The following is a 23,100-nucleotide window of genomic DNA, read 5'->3' as shown; positions in this document are numbered from 1 at the left end:
GGTCTGCAGCCCAGCTGTAAGTCAGCAGCAGATCTCCAAATTCCAGAGCTTCAAAATGGTGAAGAGGTGTCGACATTGCTGCCTCTACCCTTTTTTCTGCTGAGCTGTACAATTTTTGGTTGACAGATTAAAGAAGTATTTATTAGAGGGATCACTATGAAGAGAACTGGGGCCTTAATCATATGTTTGGGTTGACGTTTTTGTCAGTTTCCTGAGTGCAGAAATATCCAAAGTTGAGGTACATATTTGTAACATGATAGTTATCCATTCTAGTTGGTCTTTTTTAGTTTTCCAGAACACACTCTTATTTAGGTGAGCTTGAGATTCAACTCTTTAATCTTGCGACAGATGGTCTTTAAATGCACGTTCGCAACATTATTAAAAGTCCTTTGTGTTTATACTTGCAAACACAAATGAAAATGTGTTGATTCATTGTATTTCAATAGGTTTAGCTGAAAATGTGTGGGACCCTTTTTCATCAAAGCAGACGTCCAGATTAGTAGCTATTATTCAGCGGCTAGTAAATGGATATCCTTCTGTTGTGAATGCCGAAAACAAGAATACACAGGTAACATTTGTTTCTTATAAGTCATTCCGTTCCAAATTATTATGGTTTACTTGTCTTTACCAAGCTGTTAGATAGTTGAATCCAATTTTATCGGGAAACATGAGCAATTGGGATATCATAAATTAAGTTGTTGTACCTATGGTATTCCTGTACATTTAAAGTGAGACAGTCTAGCTTCGAACTATGCGTTAAGCCTTTGCAATTTGACCCTTAAAAGCATTGTGTGACTTATGCAGAATTATTTTTCTAATATACTTATTTCCAACGTAAAAAATGTAAGCTAATTTAGGATGACGGGGGCGTGGCCAAGCAACACGGCCGCCAGGATGTGAGCTCTGCCAGCTCCCGTCCGACGGACCCAGAAATCCTCTGAAACCATCCTGATCGGGTACCTAAGATGCTGAGGTGTGGGTCGCAAGATCCCCTCTTACTGCAGGCTCCCCTGGCGGGGCGAAAACCTTCGGCACCAGCGGCCACGTCCGACTACAAAGCCCGGATGGCATCGCCCCGGCCTTCCGCCTACGCGAGACCGGGGCTTGAGGCCTGGTCGGGCTGTGAACCTGAGCGGAACTCCGTGCTGCGGACCTCCCGGTGTCCCGACGTCGAGGACGCCATACTGGCCCTCCACCTGGCTGATCGGCGGTGGGCGGGAGACGGTGGGGGCCCGCGGGGGCTGGCTGCGACCGTGCCGGCGGCGGATGGAGCGCCTAGGGCGGCCGGTCCCTTCTTCCTGGGCCTCCCCCAGTGCTAACGGGGACTGCCCCTGCCATCGCTACCCAGAGGAAGTCCCGCGGAGGGGGACTCAACACTGAGAGCAGCCCCCGGACGGTGGAATCAGCAGAGGCTTCCGGCTGCGCGAGGGACCGGACCGCGGCCTACGCCTGCCGGGAGCGGACCTTGCGGGAGCGGCCCCGAGCTGGGCGCGGGGTATTGGCGACCCGGTGAAGGTCTGTGGTCCCCAGAGCCGCGGCCGGGGATCTGGACTCGCCCCTGCGGGCCCCCCAGCTGGGTGGGGCCCTGGAAATTGCCTACATCGACTGGCACCGGCGGACTGGCCCCGACTTACCGTGATCGGACCCTGAGTCGTGCAGACTCTGAGGAGCCCTGGACGCTGGCTGGTCTTGGAGCTGAAGGGGGGAGTGCAAGCTCCTTGAAGTGGGGTCTGGAGCTAGGGGGACCCTGGACTATCGCGATGCTGTAACCCTCTCCTGGCACGCTGAAGGAGGGGAGTGCCGTAGAGTACCTCGGGTGGTGCAATTTCGGGAACCTATAGACCAGGACGGCCCTGCTGCGAGACAGATCCACCATCTTTGCGACCCGGGGAGCGGCCTGAGCCCCCTCCTCCCTTGTGCCCTCCTTTCCCCTGACTCTGGGGCGCTGAAGCTGTAGCTGCCGGGGAGCTGTGGACCTAGATATCCAACACTGTCCCAGCGCTAGACGGAAGACCCTTGGGGGCCCCTGCCCGGCCGCCCCCGAAGCCCGACGGTAGGGGCAAGAGCTGGCAGCGCGGCGGAGTAGTGGAGTGCATTCGTGCCCTGACACCACGGCCCGGGGGGATGTGTGTGCATAGGCGCCGCGGGGCCGGGACCTTGTCGCCCTGTTGGTGAGCTGCCCTGGTCGCTGGGGGACTTGACAATGCGCAAAGATAAGATGTCTCGCTCTACGCAGCCCAACACGATTACTCAATACACTACCCAGAGACTGCCGTCCCAGCAGATCACCCGCCATCGGGCCAGGAGGACGGGGCGGAGGCCCCCGGCGAACCCTCCCGGGCGGAACTGTTGAAGGCGATACAAGGCTCCCACACTGCGCTAGAGCGACAGATCGAGACGGTCAAACTGCTGAGGACGGATCTCCAAAAGGTCGCGGACAGGGTCTCTGATGCCGAGGGCAATATTGAGCAGCTACAAGGTGAGGTGGCCTCCCTCAAGAAGACGGTCACACACCTCATAGCCACGTCAAGTGCCTTGGAGCGTAGGTACGAGGATGCGGAGGGGAGGGCACGTCATAGAAACATAAGTCCTGGGTGTGCCGGAACGGACAGAGGCAGGCAGCGCTGAGCGCTTCCTTGAAAATTGGATTCGTACGCAGCTGTGTCCACGGGGCCTGTCGGAAGTCTTCGTAATCGAAAGAGCCCACTGGGCTCTGGTCCTGCCGCCGCGCCCTGGGGCTCCTCCGCGAGCACTAATCGCCAAAATACTGAACTATCGGGACAGGGACTGCATCCTGCGGGCGGCGAGGGAAACAGCGAATCTCACCATCGACAACAGTCGGATCTCCATTTATCCGGATTGTACTCAGCAAGTCCAGGAGCAACGGAAGTCCTTCCTGGGGGTCAAACAAAAGCTCCCGGAGATGCAGCTGCAGTACATGCTGCTATACCCGGCTAAACTCAAGGTACTCTCCCAAGGGAAGGCGCACTTCTTCGGCTCCCCTGAGGAGGTCTGGGAGTGGCTGAAGATCAGAGGGGACGACCTTCCGCCGGGTGAACGTGGTGGCCCCCCGTGAGAAGTGGGGGACCCGGCCTCCGCGGAAACGCCACAGCAGACGGAGACGCCGCTCTGAGACTGCGGTTACGGAGGAGCCTCGTAGAGTCACAGTGGGGGAAGATGGGGCATTGCTTCTGGCGCCATCGATTGCAGCGGATGGCTCCTGGGCTCGGAACCCATATGGTCCTGAAGATATCCTGGTCCCGGACACATTGCAAGCTACAGTGCAGGACATGATTCTCACAGCTCCGGTGATCCCGGAGACCAAGGAAGCTGGACGGGGTGGTGGGAACACTGTGGGGGGGAATCGTTGCAGGCATCAGGTGTATCGCAGTTCGGGCTCAGGGTTGACAGACCACAGGAAACGGAGCTGAAGGCCCGGTTGGGTGCTATCAACGACTATGGGATATAAGTTCTTAAGCTGGAACGTGCGGGTGCTCGGCACATGTACCAAGAGGCACAGGGTCCTGTCCTTCCTCCGACGGCACGGAGTCTCCATTGCGTGCCTGCAGGAGACCCATCTGAATGATGAAGGTGCCCAAAAGTTAGGCAAAAAATGGCGGGGTCAAGTGTTTCACTCCTCCTTTTCTACGTATGCAAGGGGGGGTCCTGATTTGGGTGGCCCCTGGAGTCCCCTTCGCCATCCAGTATGTGGAGGCGGATATTAATGGTAGGTACCTGCTCCTGCGGGTGAAGTTGGACGGGAGGGATCTCTCGTTACTGAATTCGTACGCGCCCAATGTAGACGACCCTGACTTCTATTCCCATCTCCAGGAGGTCCTCATTCTGGACCTGGAAGCCCCTCTTCTTTGGGGACTTTAATTGTGTGTTGGACTCGGGTTTGGATAGATACCCGCCCCGTACAGGCACGAAACCACGCATGACAGCGCGACTCCGGGAGGTGATGCAAAATTTGGGGGTCAGTGACGTGTGGCGTCTGGGTAACCCGACACAGAAACTGTATACATGTTATTCCCCCACTCACAACACGCATAGCCGACTGGACAGGGTTCTAGCTGCTAATGTTGACGCGTCTCTTTCATTAACGGTCACGCATCAGGCCCGCTTCCTCTCCGACCACTCACCGGTGACATGCGTTGTACAATGGGAACACCAGCCCTCCCGCCCTCGAAGTTGGAGGATGCCGGTGGACCTCTTGCAGGACCAAGTGGGGAGGGACCACGTGGAGACCGCCCTGGCCAACTACTTAGATTTGAACTGGGAGGGGGGTGACATCGCCTACTCTACTAAATGAGATGCCCTGAAAGCGGTGATACGCTGCAAATGTATGGGCCTCACTTATGGGGTCCAGGAAGCAACTGCTTGGTGAATTACGAGAGGCAGAGGATGATCTTCTGGACCGACAGACGTTGTCGGACTCTGATGACTTAAGTCTGGAGTCGGAGCAGACAGCCCGAGCGCGTGTGCATGATATATTGAATCGTCTGGACAAATACACTCTCGGTCAATATCGCCAACGTCTCCTTCGCGAGGGGGACAAGTCGGGCCGGCTGTTGGCCTGGATTCTTAAGCGAGAGTCTACCCCGGAGAGGATAGTTGCCCTGAGGGGGCCTACGGGAGGCATGGTACACTCGGAGGCGGGTATTCTCAGAGTCCTCCAGTCCCACCTGCAGACGGTATACGCCGCGGATCCTTCAGTCACGGAGGCTTCCTACCTACCTTATCTCAAGGGGCTGACTCTCCAGACCCTCCCGAGGGAGGCCGCAGAGGAATTGGATGAGGTCTTGACGCTCCGAGAGGTAGGGATGGCAATGGCCAGCCTGCCGAGGGCTAAGTCCCCGGGGAGCGACTGTTTGCCTCCTGAATTCTACCAGACATTCGGGGATATCCTTGCCCCCCTTCTCTTACAGGTGTACCTTGAGGCGCTTGAACGTGACACCCTTCCGCCTACTATGAACCAGGGCGAAATCAGTATGATCCTAAAGCCGGGTGGGCACGGCTGCGACCCCGCGGCGTTCTGGCCCATAACTATGATAAACACGGACGTAAAAATCTTGACCAAGCTATTGGCCACCCGACTGGCGCCACACATGGCCCGTTTGGTGCACCCGGACCAATGTTTGTTTATCCCGGGCCGGAATACCGCCATGAACATACGGCGATTAAACCATATTATCCATGAGGTACGCGGCAGGGAGGATCAACTGGTCCTGGTGCCGATTGACCTCGCTAAGGCGTTCAACACAGTCGACTGGGGGTACCTGTTGGAGGTCCTCCAGTTGGTGGGGTTGGGCCCCGTCTTCTGTCGCTGGGTCCGGATACTATACAAGGCTCCTCGGGCCAGAGTTAGGCTTGGTTCAGCACGATCTAAGGAATGGTCTTTGGGCAGAGGCACACGGCAGGGGTGTCCCCTCTCACTGCTCCTTTTTGCCCTGGCGATTGAACCCTTGGCGGTCTCCGTCCGAACGGAAATGGCGCAGTGGGGGAATCACAGTGGGTGACACAGAAAACGTGGTCTCCTTGTATGCAGACGACTCCCTCTTTTACTTGACGGCCCGATGGAATCGTTGCCCATCTTGCTCCGGCATTTGGACCGCTTTGGTGCGGCTTCGGGTCTGAAAATGAATTCCGGGAATTCCCTGATCTTCCCCCTGGCGGGTTACGACATGGGCCCGCAGATGGACCTGCCGAACCTAGGGCTGCGCTGGGAGCTGGAGGCTTTCCGGTATCTGGGGATCCAGGTGGCTCCATCCGATGCGCAGTTATTGGCCTGTAATATCGACCGAGTTCTCCGATCCCTGCAACAGTCTGTGTCCTTATGGAACTCCCTGCCGCTCTCCCTTTTGAGGCGGCTGGCTGTCGCTAAGATGGTGATGCTCCCAAGGACGTTATACGTCCTACAAAATTCTCTGTGCCCGATTCACCCGCGAGTTTTTCGCACGCTTAACATACTGCTTACTTCTTTACACTGGGCGGGCCAGCGCAGCTGGGTTGCCCTCCACACCACTGTCTGGAGCTGGGAGGAAGGGGGGCTGGAGGCGCCGAGGTTTGACTAGTACTACTATGCGGCACATCTATTGCCGGCTACTCGGTGGTTCGCGGATACAGATAATTGGGAGATGAGACTCCTGGCCGGCAGAGCGGACGAGTGGGCATTGCAGGTGACCTTGATGCGTGGACGGGGGGGCGGACGCGGCCCTACCGTATGTGGTACGCCACACTGCAGAGGTCTGGCAGCGGTTCGTGGAAAAATATTTGCGACTGGCCCCCTTTCATAGGGAGTTGCCGGTGTGGATTTTGGCCCCCATAGTTGCTATGGAAGAACACGTCCTTTTGGGACTGGCGAGTGGGAGGTTGTGAGACTTTAGCAGACCTTTATCCCAATGACTCCTTTGTGCCTATTGAACAGGCTACGGAGGCCTTCGGGCTGGGAGGGGGGCAATAACTGCACTACAGGGGCCGAGGTGGCAAGAGCGGCATGCCCCCAGTTCCCGGAGGCGCCCCCGCTGTCCCATACCCTGAACATCCTTCTTTCTTGTGGTAGAGGGCGAAGACTGATATCTTTGCTGTATTCGGCCATGAGACGGGACTCCGCCCCGCCGGTTCCACCCGCCTGGGAGGATTGGGAGACGGACCTTGGGGCCGCCCTGGACCCAGGGCAGCGCAAACGTATAGGAACCCTCACGCGCAAGGTGTCATGCAATGCGCCGTTTAAACTGATCCACTTTAATTTCATGCATCGTACTTACCTGACCCCAGTCTCCTTGCGGCGTATTTCGGAAAACAGGGGGGACAACTGTCCCAGATGTGGTGTGGAAAGAGCGGGGTTCCTGCACCTGGCCTCGGGCTGCCCCTTGGTCGGGAGCTTCTGGAGGGCAGTTGTGGATCATATATGTGCCGTCACCGGCCTCTGGATCGACTTGACCCCGCTTCATTGCCTATTAGCCTTGGTCCCGAAGCCTAAGAAGAGAAACCTTTCCTATAAAACGTTGCAACTAATGCTGGTGTTGGCGAGGCGGAGGGTAGCGATTACCTGGATGGGGCTCCTGAGCGGTCGGCCTGGCTTAGGGATGTCAGACAGTGGTCTTTGGCCGAGGGGACGCATATGCAACGCGCGCGCAGGGACGAGAAACTGCAGGAAGATCTGCTTGCGTGGTGAGTCATGTGTGCTGCGGGGTTGTCCAACAGTGATTCGGATGGCTCGAGTGCTGAGCTATTTTCCTCTGAGGGATCGGGGTCAGATGGAGAGGGAGGGGGGAGCGGGGAGGTTGGGTCTGTTCTGGTGTAGTGCTCTGCTTGATCCACATGTATGTTACCTGCTGCTACTGAGAATTGCTTTGCTCCATATGGACGCAGCCCAAACTGTGATGTCTGTACCCAAGTGTGCCATAATGAGGTGAACGAACTGTCTACACGTATTGTATTATAGATGCCAATTGCGGGGGGATTGTTTTCTGTTGCAATAAAAAAACAAAATAAAGTTAAAAAAAAAAAAACTTAGAAGAATAACTTACTAACACAAATTTCACACTTCAGCATGGGTTTATTTTTTATTTAACCCCTGGCTTCATGAGGAACTCCAAACAGATTTTCTGTCTCTTTCCAACATTTTCAGACTTCAGCAGTACTCTGTTTTAAAGATTTCAGGGATTTGCTAAAACTGGAAGCTCCAAGTAAATCGACACAGTAGTAGCAGTAATAATAGAGGAGAATTCCAGCTAGAAAAATATGCTTGGTAGAATAATTGCCCACTATTCGCTCAACGTCTTTTAGAAAGTTAGGAAGGTCCATTATTGCACCTGAAGAGAATTGAGCTTCAAACTTTGCAAAAAGGCATGAAATGCATCCCTACAAAGATGCATGCTTTGCTATGGAAGTCTGATAAATCAGGGCACTAGTACCAAAGACACCAGCCATATGCCCAAAAAAATATCCCAGTGCCTCCTCCACCTAAGTCCCTTAGACCTGCTTGCACATTCAAAATCAGCTTAATGTCCCCCAACTACACAAGTACTGCTGTGTCATAGCCATCAAACATTTACCCAAAACACAAATTAGCAAATTCTCTTGTCTGAAACAAAATAAAGAATGGTAAAACTTTCATGAGGGTATCTATCTTGTTGAATACCCTTCACAGATAGTTGTATTAACAGGCAAAGCAATTATATTAACACCATGAACAGATGCTTCACTTCTTCCTCACAACCTCCCTGGATCTCCTCCAGTCACTGACTGAATCCCAATTCAGCTTTAACATGAACTATTAGTTTTAAGCAGAGCAGGGTAATCTACCCTGCCCGTGCCCCATTATCTTCAAACATTATCACCATGACATTTATTTATATGGCTGTTGTACCTTCTCTTTACCAATGTTCCTGCTTCACCCAGGCAAAAAAGTGAATTGTAATCCAGTATTGTAACTTTCATAGATTCACATGCTTGAATCATTCCCCCATCGTCGAGATGAGAGTCCCATGGTAAACTAGAATCAGCTTCTCAATGTTAAACATAGACCTGAAATGTCCTTGGCCCTTTCGGTTTGTAACGTATTATAATCATTTTAAAAAAGAGACCAAAGTTAGGTTACAACTAATTAAGTTGCCCTGCGTCTATAAACACCCCTGTGAGGAGCTCCAATCCCTCAGATTTGCTTCACATCATGTTAGGGCGTGTCCCCTGAGCTCTTTTCAGTCATCTGTGTTCTACACTTTTTTCAAGGATTTAAAACCTGTTCGTTCTTCAAGATATCTACACATTACACTTTTACATCGCCTTTGGTCTGTGTTTTTGCTCTCTTTTTCATGTCAGACAAGGAAAAAAAGAGCCTTTTCAAGGCCTGTGGTACATTTGCTAAGAAGAGGCTTCATTCAGCTGACCCTCATCAGGAGTGAAAGATCATGTGGGCGGCTGCTGATATTACTACAAAAGTTAAAAACGAGGAAAGAGCCAGTCTCTAGTGATGACAGTGGGATGTATCATCATCCGCCAAACTGTCACATGAGAGGTCATCCTATTCTTACTCCTCTCTAGAGCACCCTAAGGAAGCCTAAAAAAAGGCCATTCATGGGTCTTACAGAGGACTCAGTCCTTCAAAATCTCCTCATTAAAGGCGACAGGAGAAAAAAAAGGACCATCTACCTCTACTAAAAGATCTAAAAAGGCGAAATCTGAACCACCTATACCACCACCTCGGGTCCAGCTCGCTTAAAAAAAAACTTCAGCACCATTCACTGGAAAAACGTCGACAAGCATCTTCCCATTAACAAGAGTATCATCGTCTTCTACGACGAAGATTTGCATGATAACCTTGACAACTAGCACTGTCACTATGCTGTCTGAGTGTAGCTGCCTCGATGATGGCATCCGCAACTACGACCCTATTCTTCAGACAGTTTAAGCTGAAAATTACCATGACTTCAGCGGTATCTGACTACGCCCATCCCGTATGTAGAATTCCCTTTTTGCTTTGTCAATGCTTAAACGCTCGTCGCTGACACCGCCAACGAGAGAAAAGAGAAAAAAGTGAAACAATAAGGCACATGACTGAACACACCTCTCCTTATAAGGTAACACCATTGCTCCTAGCCCATCTACTGGTAGATGAGGACTTGGATGACAATGGGACCTTTGGGATTGCACGTAGTCCATCCAAACTCAGTCAAGTGACAGGAATATGATTACAAGGAAAAGCAGTATGTTGAACAGACCTTTTACGCTTGTCAGGAACAATACCATCAACAATACCAGGAGGAGATGGTATGTCTGCCTTCCTCACTGGTTACTTGCATTGTTTGCTCGCATACTACAGACAGCGTTTTTCTGCAACTTCTACAGTCACAGCACCTGTCTCTCAACCTGCAAAATCTCCACCTATACTGCCTTCTTTTCCGCAGCAAATGCCATTATTGCTGCCTGCAGCAATAAGACACAATCCACAAGCAGCCCTTCTCCAAGACCCTGCAACTTCCAATAATGACAGGAAAGTAAGCTTTGCGATGCCCATGCAAAATAGGATGATTGTATAATACCTACACCATCATCCCCATCACCAACTCCAGTAGGACGGCAAAGAGAATCGACCTACACATGCCCATTAAGCAGACGGATTGCTTTCTTTATGATTTTAATGAGCCATTCTGATGGATACATCTGCCAGTGGATTCCTCACCTTGTGAATATCCCCTTACGTCAGCAACAAACGGAAATTCTTTTTGTAGCTTGGCGCCGACGTGGACGACGTCACAGTAGCACGGCATCGCGCGCGGCTCCGCTGACGTCACCGACTCCATAATAGGCCCACGTCGGCGTGATGACATCAGTTCCGTTTTTTCCGCGTCGTCGACGCTAACTGTTTTCGAGGGATCCTCTGTAGCTGTTGGTAACTTTGTTACTGTTATCTGTCTGGTGTCTTCTTGCTTCTTTGTATCGTCGAAGATGTCTACAAAGAAGACCGGCTTCAAGCCATGCAGGGAGTGCGGAAAGATGATGTTGATTACGGACCCGCATGAAGACTGTATTTGGTGCTTGAGTTCGGACCATGATGTGTAGGGGTGTTCTTCCTGCAAGAAGATTAACCCAAAAGCCCTTCGTGAGAGAGAGGCGAAACTTCTGGTGGCCAAATTAGAAGGTTAAAAGGAAAAGAAGACTTTGCGGTCGAGGAGGTCGAAGTTGAGATCGAGGTCCCGTTCGGCGTCGCCTTCGAAGTCGTCATCGGGACATGCTTCTAGGTCGGCAAAAAAGAAGCATAAGAAGAAAAGACATGGATCTCGTCAGCATTCTGGAAAAGACTCTGATTCGAGACCGAAGTCGCCTAGGAGGAGACATAGAAAAGATGAAGTGTCTCCTTCACCAGAGATTCTGGATGCGGAAGGTGAGGCCATGCCCTTGGAGCTGCCGGAGCATTCACCGGCTCCGGTATCGAATCCCTCTCCGGCTCGAGAGTAAGAAGAGGCTCCTTTACCACCGGCAGGTCCCATGAGTCCATTGGCATATAATCTGGGAGTTCCCCATTCTTATGCTCCAGCTCCAGCTCCATTTACGCTGGCGCCGACTCCGCCTTAGCCTTAAGGTCTTAGACGCCGATACCGTCGTCACCGTCGCCGGTCCGACCTCGAGAACATCGGCATGTGCTCCCAGATCCGATCTTGGCTCCGGGGGAGTCTATCGCGGCTCCGACGACACCGCTCTTGAGGGAGAGATCGAGGCGTGAAGCTCAGCGCCTTATTGAAGAGCGGAGGTATAGAGAGGCTGAAGCTGAAGTCGAAGAAGGTGAGCTTCAAGAGGATTATTTTGATGACTTAAGGGAGGCTAGCGGCTTGGAGCTTTCGCCTGATTGGGAGCTATCTTCTGTTTCAGGTGCCCCTTCAAAAGACGTTGCACCATACCATGTGGTCATCAAGAAGGCTGCAGATCTTTTGAATCTAAGCCTGCATACTGCTGAATTCAAATCTAATCTTTTGACAGAAGTCCTCCATTCCCCATCTTCTGTTGTGGAACCATTACTTCCTTTAAATCAGGCTTTGACAGAACATATATTGGAGGTGTGGAACAGGCCTCTCACAGCTCCTGCAGTTGCTAAGGGGGTTGCAAGGAGGTATAGAGTGGCGCCTGGTGACCCAGATTTTTTATTATCACACCCTTTGCTGGAAAGTTTGGTGTTACAGGCAGCCTGTTCAAAGAAGTCTGTTGGTGCTTTCCCTCAAGTGCCTGGAGACAAGGAGTCTAAGAAACAAGATCAAACTGCAAAGAAAATATTCTCATCGGCGAGTATGGCTCTTAAGTCAACTAATGCCACATGCCTTTTGGGGAGATACATACATGCATTAATGAACTCTGTAAAGCAGTTGGCTCCTAAGATTCCGGAGGAGGACAGAAAGGATTTTAATGAGAGGTTAGCTAACACACAAGCTGCTGCGCGTCAAGTTATACAAAGCGGACTTGACACTGCTGACGCAGTAGCTAGGGTTATGGGGACTTCTATTGCCTCTAGAAGAGCAGCCTGGTTAAAGTCATCTGATTTTTCTGCGGAAGTTCAAGCAGCCTTATTGGATTTGCCCTTTGATGGTTCTGGTCTTTTTGACAAAAAGGCTGATGCAGCTTTAGAAAGATTTAAGGACAGTAGGGCTACTGCCAAATCTTTGGGGTTGCAGACATGGGGCACTGAGAGTAAAAGATATAGGGGTTTTGGACGTTCCTCCTTTCGACCCTACCATCAAACTCAACAGCAAAATCCCCTGTATAAATCCTACAGGGGCAAGCAAAGAGCTTGTCCTCGAGGCCGCCAAGTCTCCTCCTCTTCCTCTTCCTCCTCTTCTTCCTCTTCCCACCCCCCTCCATCATCAGCAAAGCAGCCCTAGATCCGCCTTTCCGGATCGTGCCGGTCCTGTAGGGGGTAGGCTTACCTATTTTCTACGGGATTAGGAATCGGTCACATCGGACCTTTGGGTTCTCAATCTTGTGGAGAATGGGTATGCACTTCCCTTCCGGGAGTTCCCTCCGAATTATCCTCCTTGCCAGGGTTTTTGCTCGGAGGACCACCTGCTTTTCTTGCAAGAGGAAGTCCTAACACTACTGAAAAAAGGTGCGATAGAGGTGGTTCCAGAGCAGGAAAGGGGTCAGGGATGCTACTCCCGTTATTTCCTGATCCCCAAGAAGGATGGCAGACTTCGTCCAATCCTGGATCTCAGGATCTTGAACCTTTTTCTGAAGCAAGAGAAGTTCAAGATGCTCACCCTTGCGCAGGTTCTTCAAGCGCTGATGGAAGAAGACTGGATGGTGTCAATAGACTTGCAGGATGCGTATTTTCACATCCCTGTCCTGAAGTCGCACAGGAAGTATCTCTGTTTCACGGTGGGTTCGCAACATTACCAGTTTGCGGTCCTTCCGTTTGGTCTTACTTCTGCGCCTCGAGTCTTCACCAAGGTGATGGCTGTGGTGGCGGCACATCTCAGAAGGTCAGGGATACCAGTGTTCCCTTATCTGGACGATTGGCTGATCAAAGCAGAATCTCCAGAGATAGTGCTTCATCATCTGCAAATCACAACTTAGTTGTTGTACAGGTTTGTTTTTCGATAAATGTACCCAAATCACACCTGGTGGCCTCCCAGCGCAACCTGTTCATAGGTGCGGTACTGGATACAACTGTGTGTCGAGCATTCCCTCCACCTCAAAGGATTTTCAACCTACAGGATATGATTCCTTTATTTTACAATGGAGCGGTCACTCCAGTCCTGAAGGTCCTTAGTCTGCTCGGTCTGATGGCTTCCTGCATTCTGTTGGTCAACCATGCACGCTGGCACATGAGGGCACTCCAGTGGTGCCTCCGCAGGCAGTGGTATCAGCACAACGGAGATCTCAGGGAGTCGATAAGGATCTCCAGAGAAACTACAGCGGATCTGTCTTGGTGGAGCGGGGAGGGCAACCTGTCTCAAGGAAAGGCTTTTCATCTTCCTCCATAGGTGGCCAAGGTGATAACTGATGCATCCACCCTAGGGTGGGGTGCTCATCTGGAGATCAAGGGTCTTTGGTCTCCAGAGGAAAGGTTGCTTCATATCGACCTTATAGAATTGCGGGCGATACGTCTGGCGCTCAAGGCCTTCCTCCCTTCCTTTCGCGGTCGGTCAGTTCAAGTCCTGACGGACAACACCACCGCGATGTGGTATGTCAACAAGCAGGGAGGAGTAGGGTCGCAGTGTCTCTGCAGAGAGGCTCTGCGTCTCTGGTCCTGGGTTCAGGGCCATCAGATTTGTCTGATGGCAAATCATCTGGCTGGAGTTCTGAACGTGCGTGCAGGCAGTCTCAGTTGGCAGTTCTCAGCCGATCACGAGTGGAGGCTTCATCCGGAGGTGGTTCGTCACGTCTTTCGGACGTGGGGGGACACCTCTGATGGACCTGTTTGGCACTCACGAGAATGCTCACTGCCCGTCATTCTGCAGTCTCCAGTATCCGATGCAGGGAGCTTTGGGGGACGCGTTTCAGTTGAGTTGAGACTCAAAACTCCTTTACGCGTTTCCTCCCATACCCTTGATTCCTCGAGTTCTGAGGAAGATTCGCCAAGACCTGGCCCAAGTCATATTGATCACCCCGGATTGGCCAAGAAGGGTGTGGTACACAGATCTTCTCCACCTCTCTTCGTGCCCGCCGCTCCGTCTCCCTCTCAGGGCAGATCTCCTCTCTCAGATGGAGGGGCTGGTTCTACACCCCCACCTCCAGACCTTACACCTTCATGCCTGGAGATTGAACGGGGCAACCTGAATTCCTTTTCTCTCCCACATGATGAGGGGCATGTCATTTTATCGGCCAGGCGTGACTCCACCAAGTCTATCTACTCATATAGGTCCTCTAAGTTTGTTTCTTGGTGTGGAGAGAAAACTATCGCTCCTTTGAGGGCTCGTTTATCTGACATACTTCAGTTTGCGTTTTCTCTGGCTCAGCAAGGGTTTGCTGTAGCTACAGTCAAAGATTAATTATCGGCATTGTCGGCATTTCTCTGTTTGCCGGATCAGCCGCCTTTATTTAATTCTCCTGTTGTTTTGAGGTTCCTAAAAGGCCTTACGAATACATTTCCTCCTACTCCCTCTATTGTGCCTCAATGGGACTTGAACCTTGTACTTACTTACTTTCTTGATGGGTTCACCCTTTGAACCTTTACACAAGTGTCCCCTGAGACTGTCTTTTAAAACGGTCTTCCTGGTTGCAATTACCTCAGCAAGGAGGGTAAGTGAGCTTCAAGCTCTTAGTTCTAAGCCCCCATACATGCTGACCATTCATGCTGAACGAATGGTTCTCAGGACCAGGGCTCCCTTTTATCTAAGGCAGTCCGTTACCCTTCCTACCTTCTATCCTCCCCCTCACCCTTCCAAGGAGGAGGAGAGACTTCACCGCTTGGACCCGAAGAGGGCGATGAGCTTCTACCTAGACAGAACCAGAGACTTCAGAGTGGATGACCATCTCTTTGTTGGTTTTGTTGGAGCCAGAAGAGGCAAGGCGGTGCACAAGCTCCTGCTATCAAGATGGATTGTCTTGTGTATCTAGATTTGCTACTCTCTGGCGGGTAAGGAACCCCCAGAAGGTTTAAGAGCTCATTCCACTAGAGCAAGGTCTGCTACATCTGCTTTGTCTGGGGGTGTACCTGTAGAGGACATTTGTAGAGCGGCGACTTGGGCCTCCCTCCACACTTTCGCGAAGCATTACTGCTTAGATTCCGAAGTGAGGAGGGAGGGCCACTTTGCGCGTTCTGTCCTCCAGGATTTTCTGGTTTAGGAGAGTGGACACCCTCCTCCGGGAGAGGGGACTGCTGTGGGACTCTATTCACAAGGTGAGGAATCCACTGGCAGATGTATCCATCAGAAGAACAAGTTCTGTAGTAGGGGATCTCTGTGTATAGTCATAATCTAGTGAATAGTCCCGCCCATGTGCGTGGACCCCGGAGCAATCAAAAATAATCTCTTACAGTGTCAACAAATGCAGAAATGCATAGACACTTAAGAGAGAATTTAAAGACAGATAATGCAGCCTAAAAGGCTACACTGTCCAGTACTTCAACTAGAAATTCCACCAAAAAATCCACAAAACAGCAAAAGCCTGTACAGATTTCCATTGCTTTACCAGCAAAATCCCTCAGGAATGATAGAGATAAGAACCTGGACAGATGAGCCCCATAGGCTGCCATTATGTGGCTCAGAACAGGATACTGTGCCTTTAAGAGAACTTTCCAGAATATCACAGTATCCCAGAATGCCCTGCAGGTCCCAGTTACTTTCAGTTCTTTTTTCCGGCTAATGCAAGCAGGACCCTGGAGCATTGAGCTCTCCCTTTTTAGGGTTTATTATTGTTTTTTCACTGCAAATTCGATTTGAAGTACTTTCAAAGTACTTTGTGACTTTTCTTCTTGGTGTTTGCACTCTTTTTATGTCGAATATGCCTTCTTTATTCGACAAATGCCCTGAGTGCTCCAGGAAGATGGCTAAGTCAGACCCTCATGAGGTGTGTATCCTCTGCCTGCCCTCTTCCCATGTTCCAGAGGAGTGTGAGATCTGTAAAGGCTTCTCTGGCAGGACCCTGAAGGACAGGATGAAGATCAGACTTCAGGGCCTCGAGGAAAGGAGGCTGAAGGCTCAAGGTGGGTCTAGTGGGGCTTCATCTGCCCATGCTGAGGCCTCTGGGGGGCTCCCCAGGGGCAGGAAGTCCAGCAAACATCCTAAATCTCCGTCTGGGTCGGTGGCTCCGACCACGACGTCGAGAGGAAGGTCCACGGCCAGTTCCCGGTCTCCCCAGGGCTCTGGGTCGAGAAAACGTCGCCCGTCTACGTCGAGGAGCTTGCACAGGCCGCCGTCGAACCCAGTGAAGATTGTGTCGGCGTCAAGGACGGGGACATCGTCGTCGTCGAGGGGATCCTCGTCGTCGAGGCCGCCGTCGAAGCGGAAGAGATCGCCGTCGAGGCAGAAGAGGTCTCCGGCGAAGACGTCGAGGCGATCGAGGTCGCAGTCGAAGAGGTCGCCGTCGAGGTCGCCGTCGAGCCACAAGCGATCGCCGTTGAGGCATAGAGGATCGTCCATCTGGTCAGGATCGACGTCGAGGCATAGAAGCCGGTCGACGCCGAGGCGTGTGAAACGGTCGACGCCGAAGGGACGCTCGACGTCGAGGGGGCCACGCTCGACGTCTGGACACCGTTCTTCGACGTCAAGGGGTCGTGCGGGCAGACCGAGGACTGTGGGGGGCTCCCGTCAGTCCGGAAAGGATGGTGGGTCACCGGGATCGGTGTACTCGGAGGTGTATACCCCGAAGAAGTCTATTACACCTCCTCCTCCTCCTTTGCCTAGAGGTCCTCCTCCGAGGGATCCAACCCCTCCTCCATTGCCTCCTCTACCTCCTCTTCCATCGGGACCACGGGCCCCTGTGCCTGGTGCTCCTCCTCCGGTTCCACCGAGATCGGTGTCATTGCCCAGGCTTCCGACACCTCCGAAGAAGACTCCTAAGTCAAAGGACCCTCCTAAGCCCAAGCCGTCCGTCCCGGGGAAGCCGGCAGAACGTCCCAGACCCAGGAGATCGAGGTCTCGCTCAAGGAAGAGAGACAGATCTAGGAGTAGACACAGGTCCTCCACTAGATCCAGACATCGCCATAGGAGGCATAGGTCCAGGTCCCGTTCAACCTCTAGGACCCGTTCATATTTGCCTACATTGTCTGACTCACCGGAGACGAGGGTGTCTCCGATAGATGACATTGGCATGTTCCAGGATGTTCTCCTGAGGGGGGCGGCGAAGTTGGGGATCACGGTGACGGCTCCTACACCTACGACGTCCGTGATCTTCGAGACTTTGCACAAGAAGCACCTGTCTCGCCCTCTACTGCCTTTGGTGCCAGGACTGGTTGAGCCTGCGGAACAGCTCTTCCTTACGCCAGCGGTGGTGAAAGCCGCGCCCTCCAGGCTTCTCAAGAAGTACAGGGCCCCTGACTCGGACCCTGCCTTCCTACGGATGGATCCAGTGCCCGATTCGGTGATTGTGACGGCGGCTAGCAAACTACATGCTACCTCCCCGTCCTCCACTGTGCCTCCGGATAAGGAGAGCCGCTGGATTGACTCGGCTAGAAGGAAGGCGTGTGGGACGTCTTCCACGACGATGAAGGCCTCCAGCTACTCGGCGTTACTGGGGCGGTACGACCGTGCGCTGTGGGATTCCATGGAACAGTTCGCGGACCTTGTCCCGCGCGACAGGAAAGAGGACTTCATGGAAATCGTCCAGGAAGGAATGCTGGTCTCGAACCAAGCCATCAGCGCTGCGGCGGACATTTCCCTGTTGGCTGCGCATGGATACTGCCACGGTATCAATCAGCGACGCCATGCTTGGCTCCGGCTTACGTCGCTCAAGCCTGAGACTTTATTCGGGAAGCATGCAGATGACGAAATGGCCCGGATGAAGGCCGAAGCCGAAACCCTGACGGCTGTGGGCTTGGAGAAGCCCAAGGACAAGAAACCCTACCGCCAGTTCCAACGACGGTTCGGGTCGCAGGGTAGAGGAAGAGGGCAGTCTTCTGGGCAACAGCAGCAGCAGCAACAACAGCAGCAATACAGAAGGCCCTTCCAAAAACGTCAGAAGGGTAGAGGTGGACAGCAGTCCTCTACCGCGAACAAGGGCCCGGCCGGGTCTCGACCCTGAGCGGTTACTTCCCTTCATCCGTTACCCGCTCCGGTGGGGGGAAGCGTTCAATTTTTTCTGGCAGAGTGGAGAAAAATTACTCCGGACAAGTGGGTGCTGAATATTGTTTGCAATGGATACAGTCTTCGGTTCACCAGCCCGCCTCCATCGATCCCTCCGGTCAGTTTGCAGTATCAACTGCGGGAGCTCCAGGCGGAGGCCGACATCCTGTTAAGGAAAAGGGCGATAGAAGACGTACCTCTGTCTCAAAGAGGAAGAGGTCTTTACTCTCGGTTCTTTCTGGTCCGCAAGAAGGACAAGAACGAGTTCAGGCCCATTCTGGACTTGCGACAGGCAAACGAGTGGATTCGCAGAGAAGTTTTGCATGCTGTCGTTGCATCAGATTTACCCTCAGCTGCAACGAGGAGATTGGATGTGTGCCATAGATCTACAGGATGCATACTTCCATGTGCCCATTGCATGCAAACACAGGAAGTTTCTGCGATTTCAAGTCGGCACCAATCACTATCAGTACACGGTGCTTCCATTCGGGCTGAAGTCTGCGCCCAGGACATTCTCAAAATGCATGGCAGTGGTAGCGGCACACCTGAGGAAGAACAAGGTGTTTGTCTACCCGTACCTGGACGATTGGTTGATCAAGGCCTCCTCCTTCTCGGAAGCTCAAGCACACTTCCAGAAGACGTGCGTTCTCTTGAACAAGCTGGGGTTGCACATCAACATGTCCAAGTCTGTCCCGACTCCGGTCCAGTGCATCCAGTACTTGGGAGCCTCCATCAATACGCTGTCAGCAAGCGTGTCTCCTTCGGAAGAGCGACGTTTATCACTCTTTCGGAAGGCTCAGGCTCTCATGTCCACTCAATCCACGACAGTGAGGACGGTGTCTTCTCTGCTGGGATCGATGGCCTCGTGTATCTTCCTGACGCCACATGCGCGGCTGCACATGAGACCGCTGCAGGAGTGCTTGAAAGATCAGTGGGACCAGAGGAGAGGATCTTGGGACGACAAGATACGACTGTCTCTACATGCTCTTCAGTCTCTGAAGTGGTGGTGCTCGAAGGAGAATCTCCTCAGAGGGGTTCACTTCCACAAGGACATTCCCACACAGACTATCGTGACGGATGCTTCTCTCCAAGGCTGGGGAGCGCACTCCGGAGACCTACAGATTCAAGGGACGTGGTCCCCGACGGAGTCCACGTACCACATCAATTTCCTGGAACTCAGAGCTGTTCACTTGGCACTGAAGGCCTTTCACCCGTCCTTTCAGACCAACTCTCTGCTTGTTCAGACGGACAACACGACAACCATGTATTACCTCAACAAGCAGGGGGGCTCGAGATCGCGCACTCTGTCCCAGGAGGCGCAGGCGATCTGGCACTGGCTTCTGGCTCGAGGACTGTCGATAACGGCCACCCATCTGCCAGGACTGATTCAGGAAAACCACGAATGGGTCATAAACGACGAAGTACTAGGAGAAGTCTTCGCAAGGTGGGGAACTCCAGACGTAGATCTGTTCGCCACCGCCGAAAACAGCAAATGTTGAGGCTTCGGCTCCAGGTACTACCAGCCGGGGACGCTGGGGAACGCGTTATGGATCAACTGGTCGAACAGCTTTCTGTACGCTTTTCCACCCATTGCCCTGATTCCGAAGGTTCTCATCAAGCTGTCCCAGTCCAGGGCGAGGATGATTCTGATTGCCCCGGAATGGCCCAGACAGTGGTGGTTCACGGACCTGCTTCACCGGTCTCTCCTTCCTCACATGAAGCTGCCGTGCAGGCCGGACCTTCTCACGAAGTTCGGGGGGCGGATGGTGCACCCCAACCTCTCGTCTTTGAGTTTGGCGGCATGTCTCCTGAAATAGTGCAATATGGCCATCTGAATCTCCCAGAGGATTGTATGGACATACTGAAGGAGGCTAAACGACCTTCCACTAGGACTTCTTAAGCTTACAAGTGGAAGAGGTTTTGCATCTGGTTCAAGTCTAAGAACTATGACCCTACGTCATGCAAGGAGGATGTCATCCTTCCATATCTGTTAAATCTGGCGCAGTCTGGCCTTAATGTCCATTCCATTAAGGTCCATCTGGCTGCTTTGACTGCCTACAGGAAATGCCCTTCACAGACTTCCTTCTTCCAGATCCCTGTGATCAAAGACTTTCTGGAAGGCTTGAAGAAAGTATTCCCTCCTGTCAGGCTTCCTTCGCCTTCATGGGACTTGAATGTGGTGCTGTCTAGGCTGATGAAGGAGCCTTTTGAACCTATTCATAAGGCTTCGCTGCAGCACCTGTCCTGGAAGGCGGCGTTCCTCGTGGCCAATACATCGGCCCGCTGGGTGAGTGAAATTCAGGCGTTGTGTTGCCAAGAACCTTACACTGTATTTCATGCTGCTAAGGTTGTTATGCGTACTCCCCCTAAGTTTCTTCCCAAGGTTATTTCTGATTTTCATATCAACCAGACTATAACTTTACCTACGTTCTTTCAGAATCCTTCATCTCCAGCGGAAAGGTCTTTGCATTCCCTGGATGTTAGGAGGGTGCTGAAATTTTATCTGGATAAAACCAAAGATATTCGTAGGTCAGACCAATTGTTCATCAATTATGGTTCAGTCAGGATAGATCTTGCTACCTCTAAGCAGTCCATCTCGAGGTGGATTGTGTCCTGTATACAATTGTGTTACTACAAAGCTAATAAGACCTTAGGGGGCAAACCTAAGGCTCATTCCACCAGGGGCAAAGCTGCCACGACAGCTATGCTTCGTAATGTTCCCATTGCAGAGATCTGCAAGGCGGCCACTTGGAAGTCGGTCCATACCTTTGCTAAGCATTACTGCCTGGACGCTGATGCCAGGGCAGACGCTCCGGTTGGGCAGGCTTCGCTGCGGAATTTGTTCGCACAATAGTGGCGTTATTTCTTTTTCTCCACCGCCGCTTGGTGTGGGGATGGGCTTGCCATTCTATTCACTAGATTATGACTATACACAGAGATCCCCTACTACAGAAGGAGTAGTTTCTGTCCTGTAACTCCAGTTCTGTAGTAGGGGTATCTCTGTTAGTCATAAGCGCCCGCCCATCTCCCCGGTGGAGAGAGATATTCATGTACGGAATGCTACAGGTCTGGCGTGTTACGCCTTCAAAAAGAACTGAAAGTAACTGGGACCTGCAGGGCATTCTGGGATACTGGAAAGTTCTCTTAAAGGCACAGTATCCTGTTCTGAGCCACATCATGGCAGCCTATGGGGCTTGTCTGTCCAGGCTCTTCTCTCTATCATTCCTGAGGGATTTTGCTGGTAAAGCAATGGAAATCTGTACAGGCTTTTGCTGTTTTGTGGATTTTTTGGTGGAATTTCTAGTTGAAGTACTGGACAGTGTAGCCTTTTAGGCTGCATTATCTGTCTTAAAATTCTCTCTTAAGTGTCTATGCATTTCTGCATTTTTTGACACTGTAAGAGATTATTTTTGATTGCTCCGGGGTCCACGCACATGGGCGGGACTATTCACTTGATTATGACTATAACAGAGATACCCCTACTACAGAACTGGAGTTACAGGACAGAAACTACTCCTTACTTACCTTCGGTAACACTTTAACTGGTGGATACAGTATCTGCCTGTAGATTCCTCACTGGCCCACCCGCCTCCCCGTTGTCCACTCTTCTATACCCAAGTTATTGGCAATGTTTTAATGCATATGTGTTGCTTTCAAAAGTATTATTATTATTACGGCAGTCTTGTATAGCGCATGGTTACCCTAGAGCATCCCAGCGCTTAGTGTGTTGTTCTACTTGATTAGCTTCATTTTCTTCACACTATGTGTGTTATCTTGACTATTGTGTACTGTGTATATATTTCTACTGTGATCGGTCCATCCGTGTGCCTCGAAGGCACGGAAAAAAGGGCGGAACTGATGTCATCACGCCGACGTAGGCCTATTATGGAGTCGGTTATGTCAGCGGAGCCGCGCGCGATGCCGTGCTTCTGTGACGTCGTCCACGTCGACGCGAAGCTACAAAAAAATTTCCGTATGTTGCTGACGCAAGGGGATATTCACAAGGTGAGGAATCCACGGGCAGATACTGTATCCACCAGATACTGTATCCACCAGAAAAAGCGTTACCAAGGGTAAGTAACTTGTTCTTTAGAAGGTATGTGCGAGCCATGCCTATTGTGAGCTACATTTGAGAAGAGCGCTTAAGTCATGAGTACTCCAGCCACTAGATACAAAATATGAAGCTACAGAGGATGCTCCTGTATGTTTGATTGGCCACCCAAAGTCTGATTAAGTAATTACACAAGCAGCTCAGCGCGGATCTAAAAACCCTTTGGTGCCAATCACTGCACCTCGAAAGGTGGGCGCCTTGATAATATTGAGAAACGTTTTTCATCCATGTTTGAGCTTAGTTAGGGCAGATTTAGGAAAGTACCCCTTTTTGACATGGTCACCCCCACTTTTTGCCTGGTGAATGATGTGATCTTGACAAAGTGCACTGGGTTCCTGCAACCAGGTCCCTGGTGCCAGAGCTCCTATCCAAAACTGTACTATTGTTCCCCCAATTGGCAAAAACTTTAGCACCATTTGTAAATCCCTAGTAAATTGTACCCTGGAGCCCAAGGCCTGAGGTACTTAAAAGGGCAGCTAAGGGCTGCAGCACAAATTGTGCCACCGTAAGGTACCCTTGACCAAGCACATGCAAGACTGCCATTGCAGGCTGCATGTCTTGGTGCAAAACAAAAGTGAAAATACGACATGTCACACATCCATGTGTGCCATGCCCCTACCACTGCATGTCATATTTCTAAGTCACCCCAACAGCCCTAAGGCAGTGTGCTGAATATTACATGAGGGCACACCTGCATGAGCAGATGTGCCGCAGTGCTGGTCAGTCTTATTACTGCCAGTGTAGGTGGACAGGGAAGCCATTTTAAAACGTGCT

At 51.8% G+C, this 23,100-nt stretch overlaps 1 protein-coding gene across 2 annotated transcripts in view; it reads left to right on the top strand.

The window, feature by feature from the left end:
- PAXBP1 (PAX3 and PAX7 binding protein 1) overlaps nt 1–23,100 on the top strand; it is a 275,887-nt gene that overhangs the window by 142,846 nt on the left and 109,941 nt on the right. For both annotated transcript variants that reach the window (XM_078658411.1, XM_078658410.1), the window contains exon 13: nt 447–568. In XM_078658411.1, coding sequence (XP_078514537.1) covers nt 447–568 — 122 coding nt within the window. The remainder of the gene's footprint in view (nt 1–446; nt 569–23,100) is intronic.

Source organism: Lissotriton helveticus, chromosome 8, assembly GCF_964261635.1.
Source record: "Lissotriton helveticus chromosome 8, aLisHel1.1, whole genome shotgun sequence".
Lineage (NCBI taxonomy): Eukaryota > Metazoa > Chordata > Amphibia > Caudata > Salamandridae > Lissotriton > Lissotriton helveticus.
The sequence above is the reverse complement of the archived record's forward strand: the minus strand, read 5'-3'. Positions and strand labels throughout refer to the sequence as shown.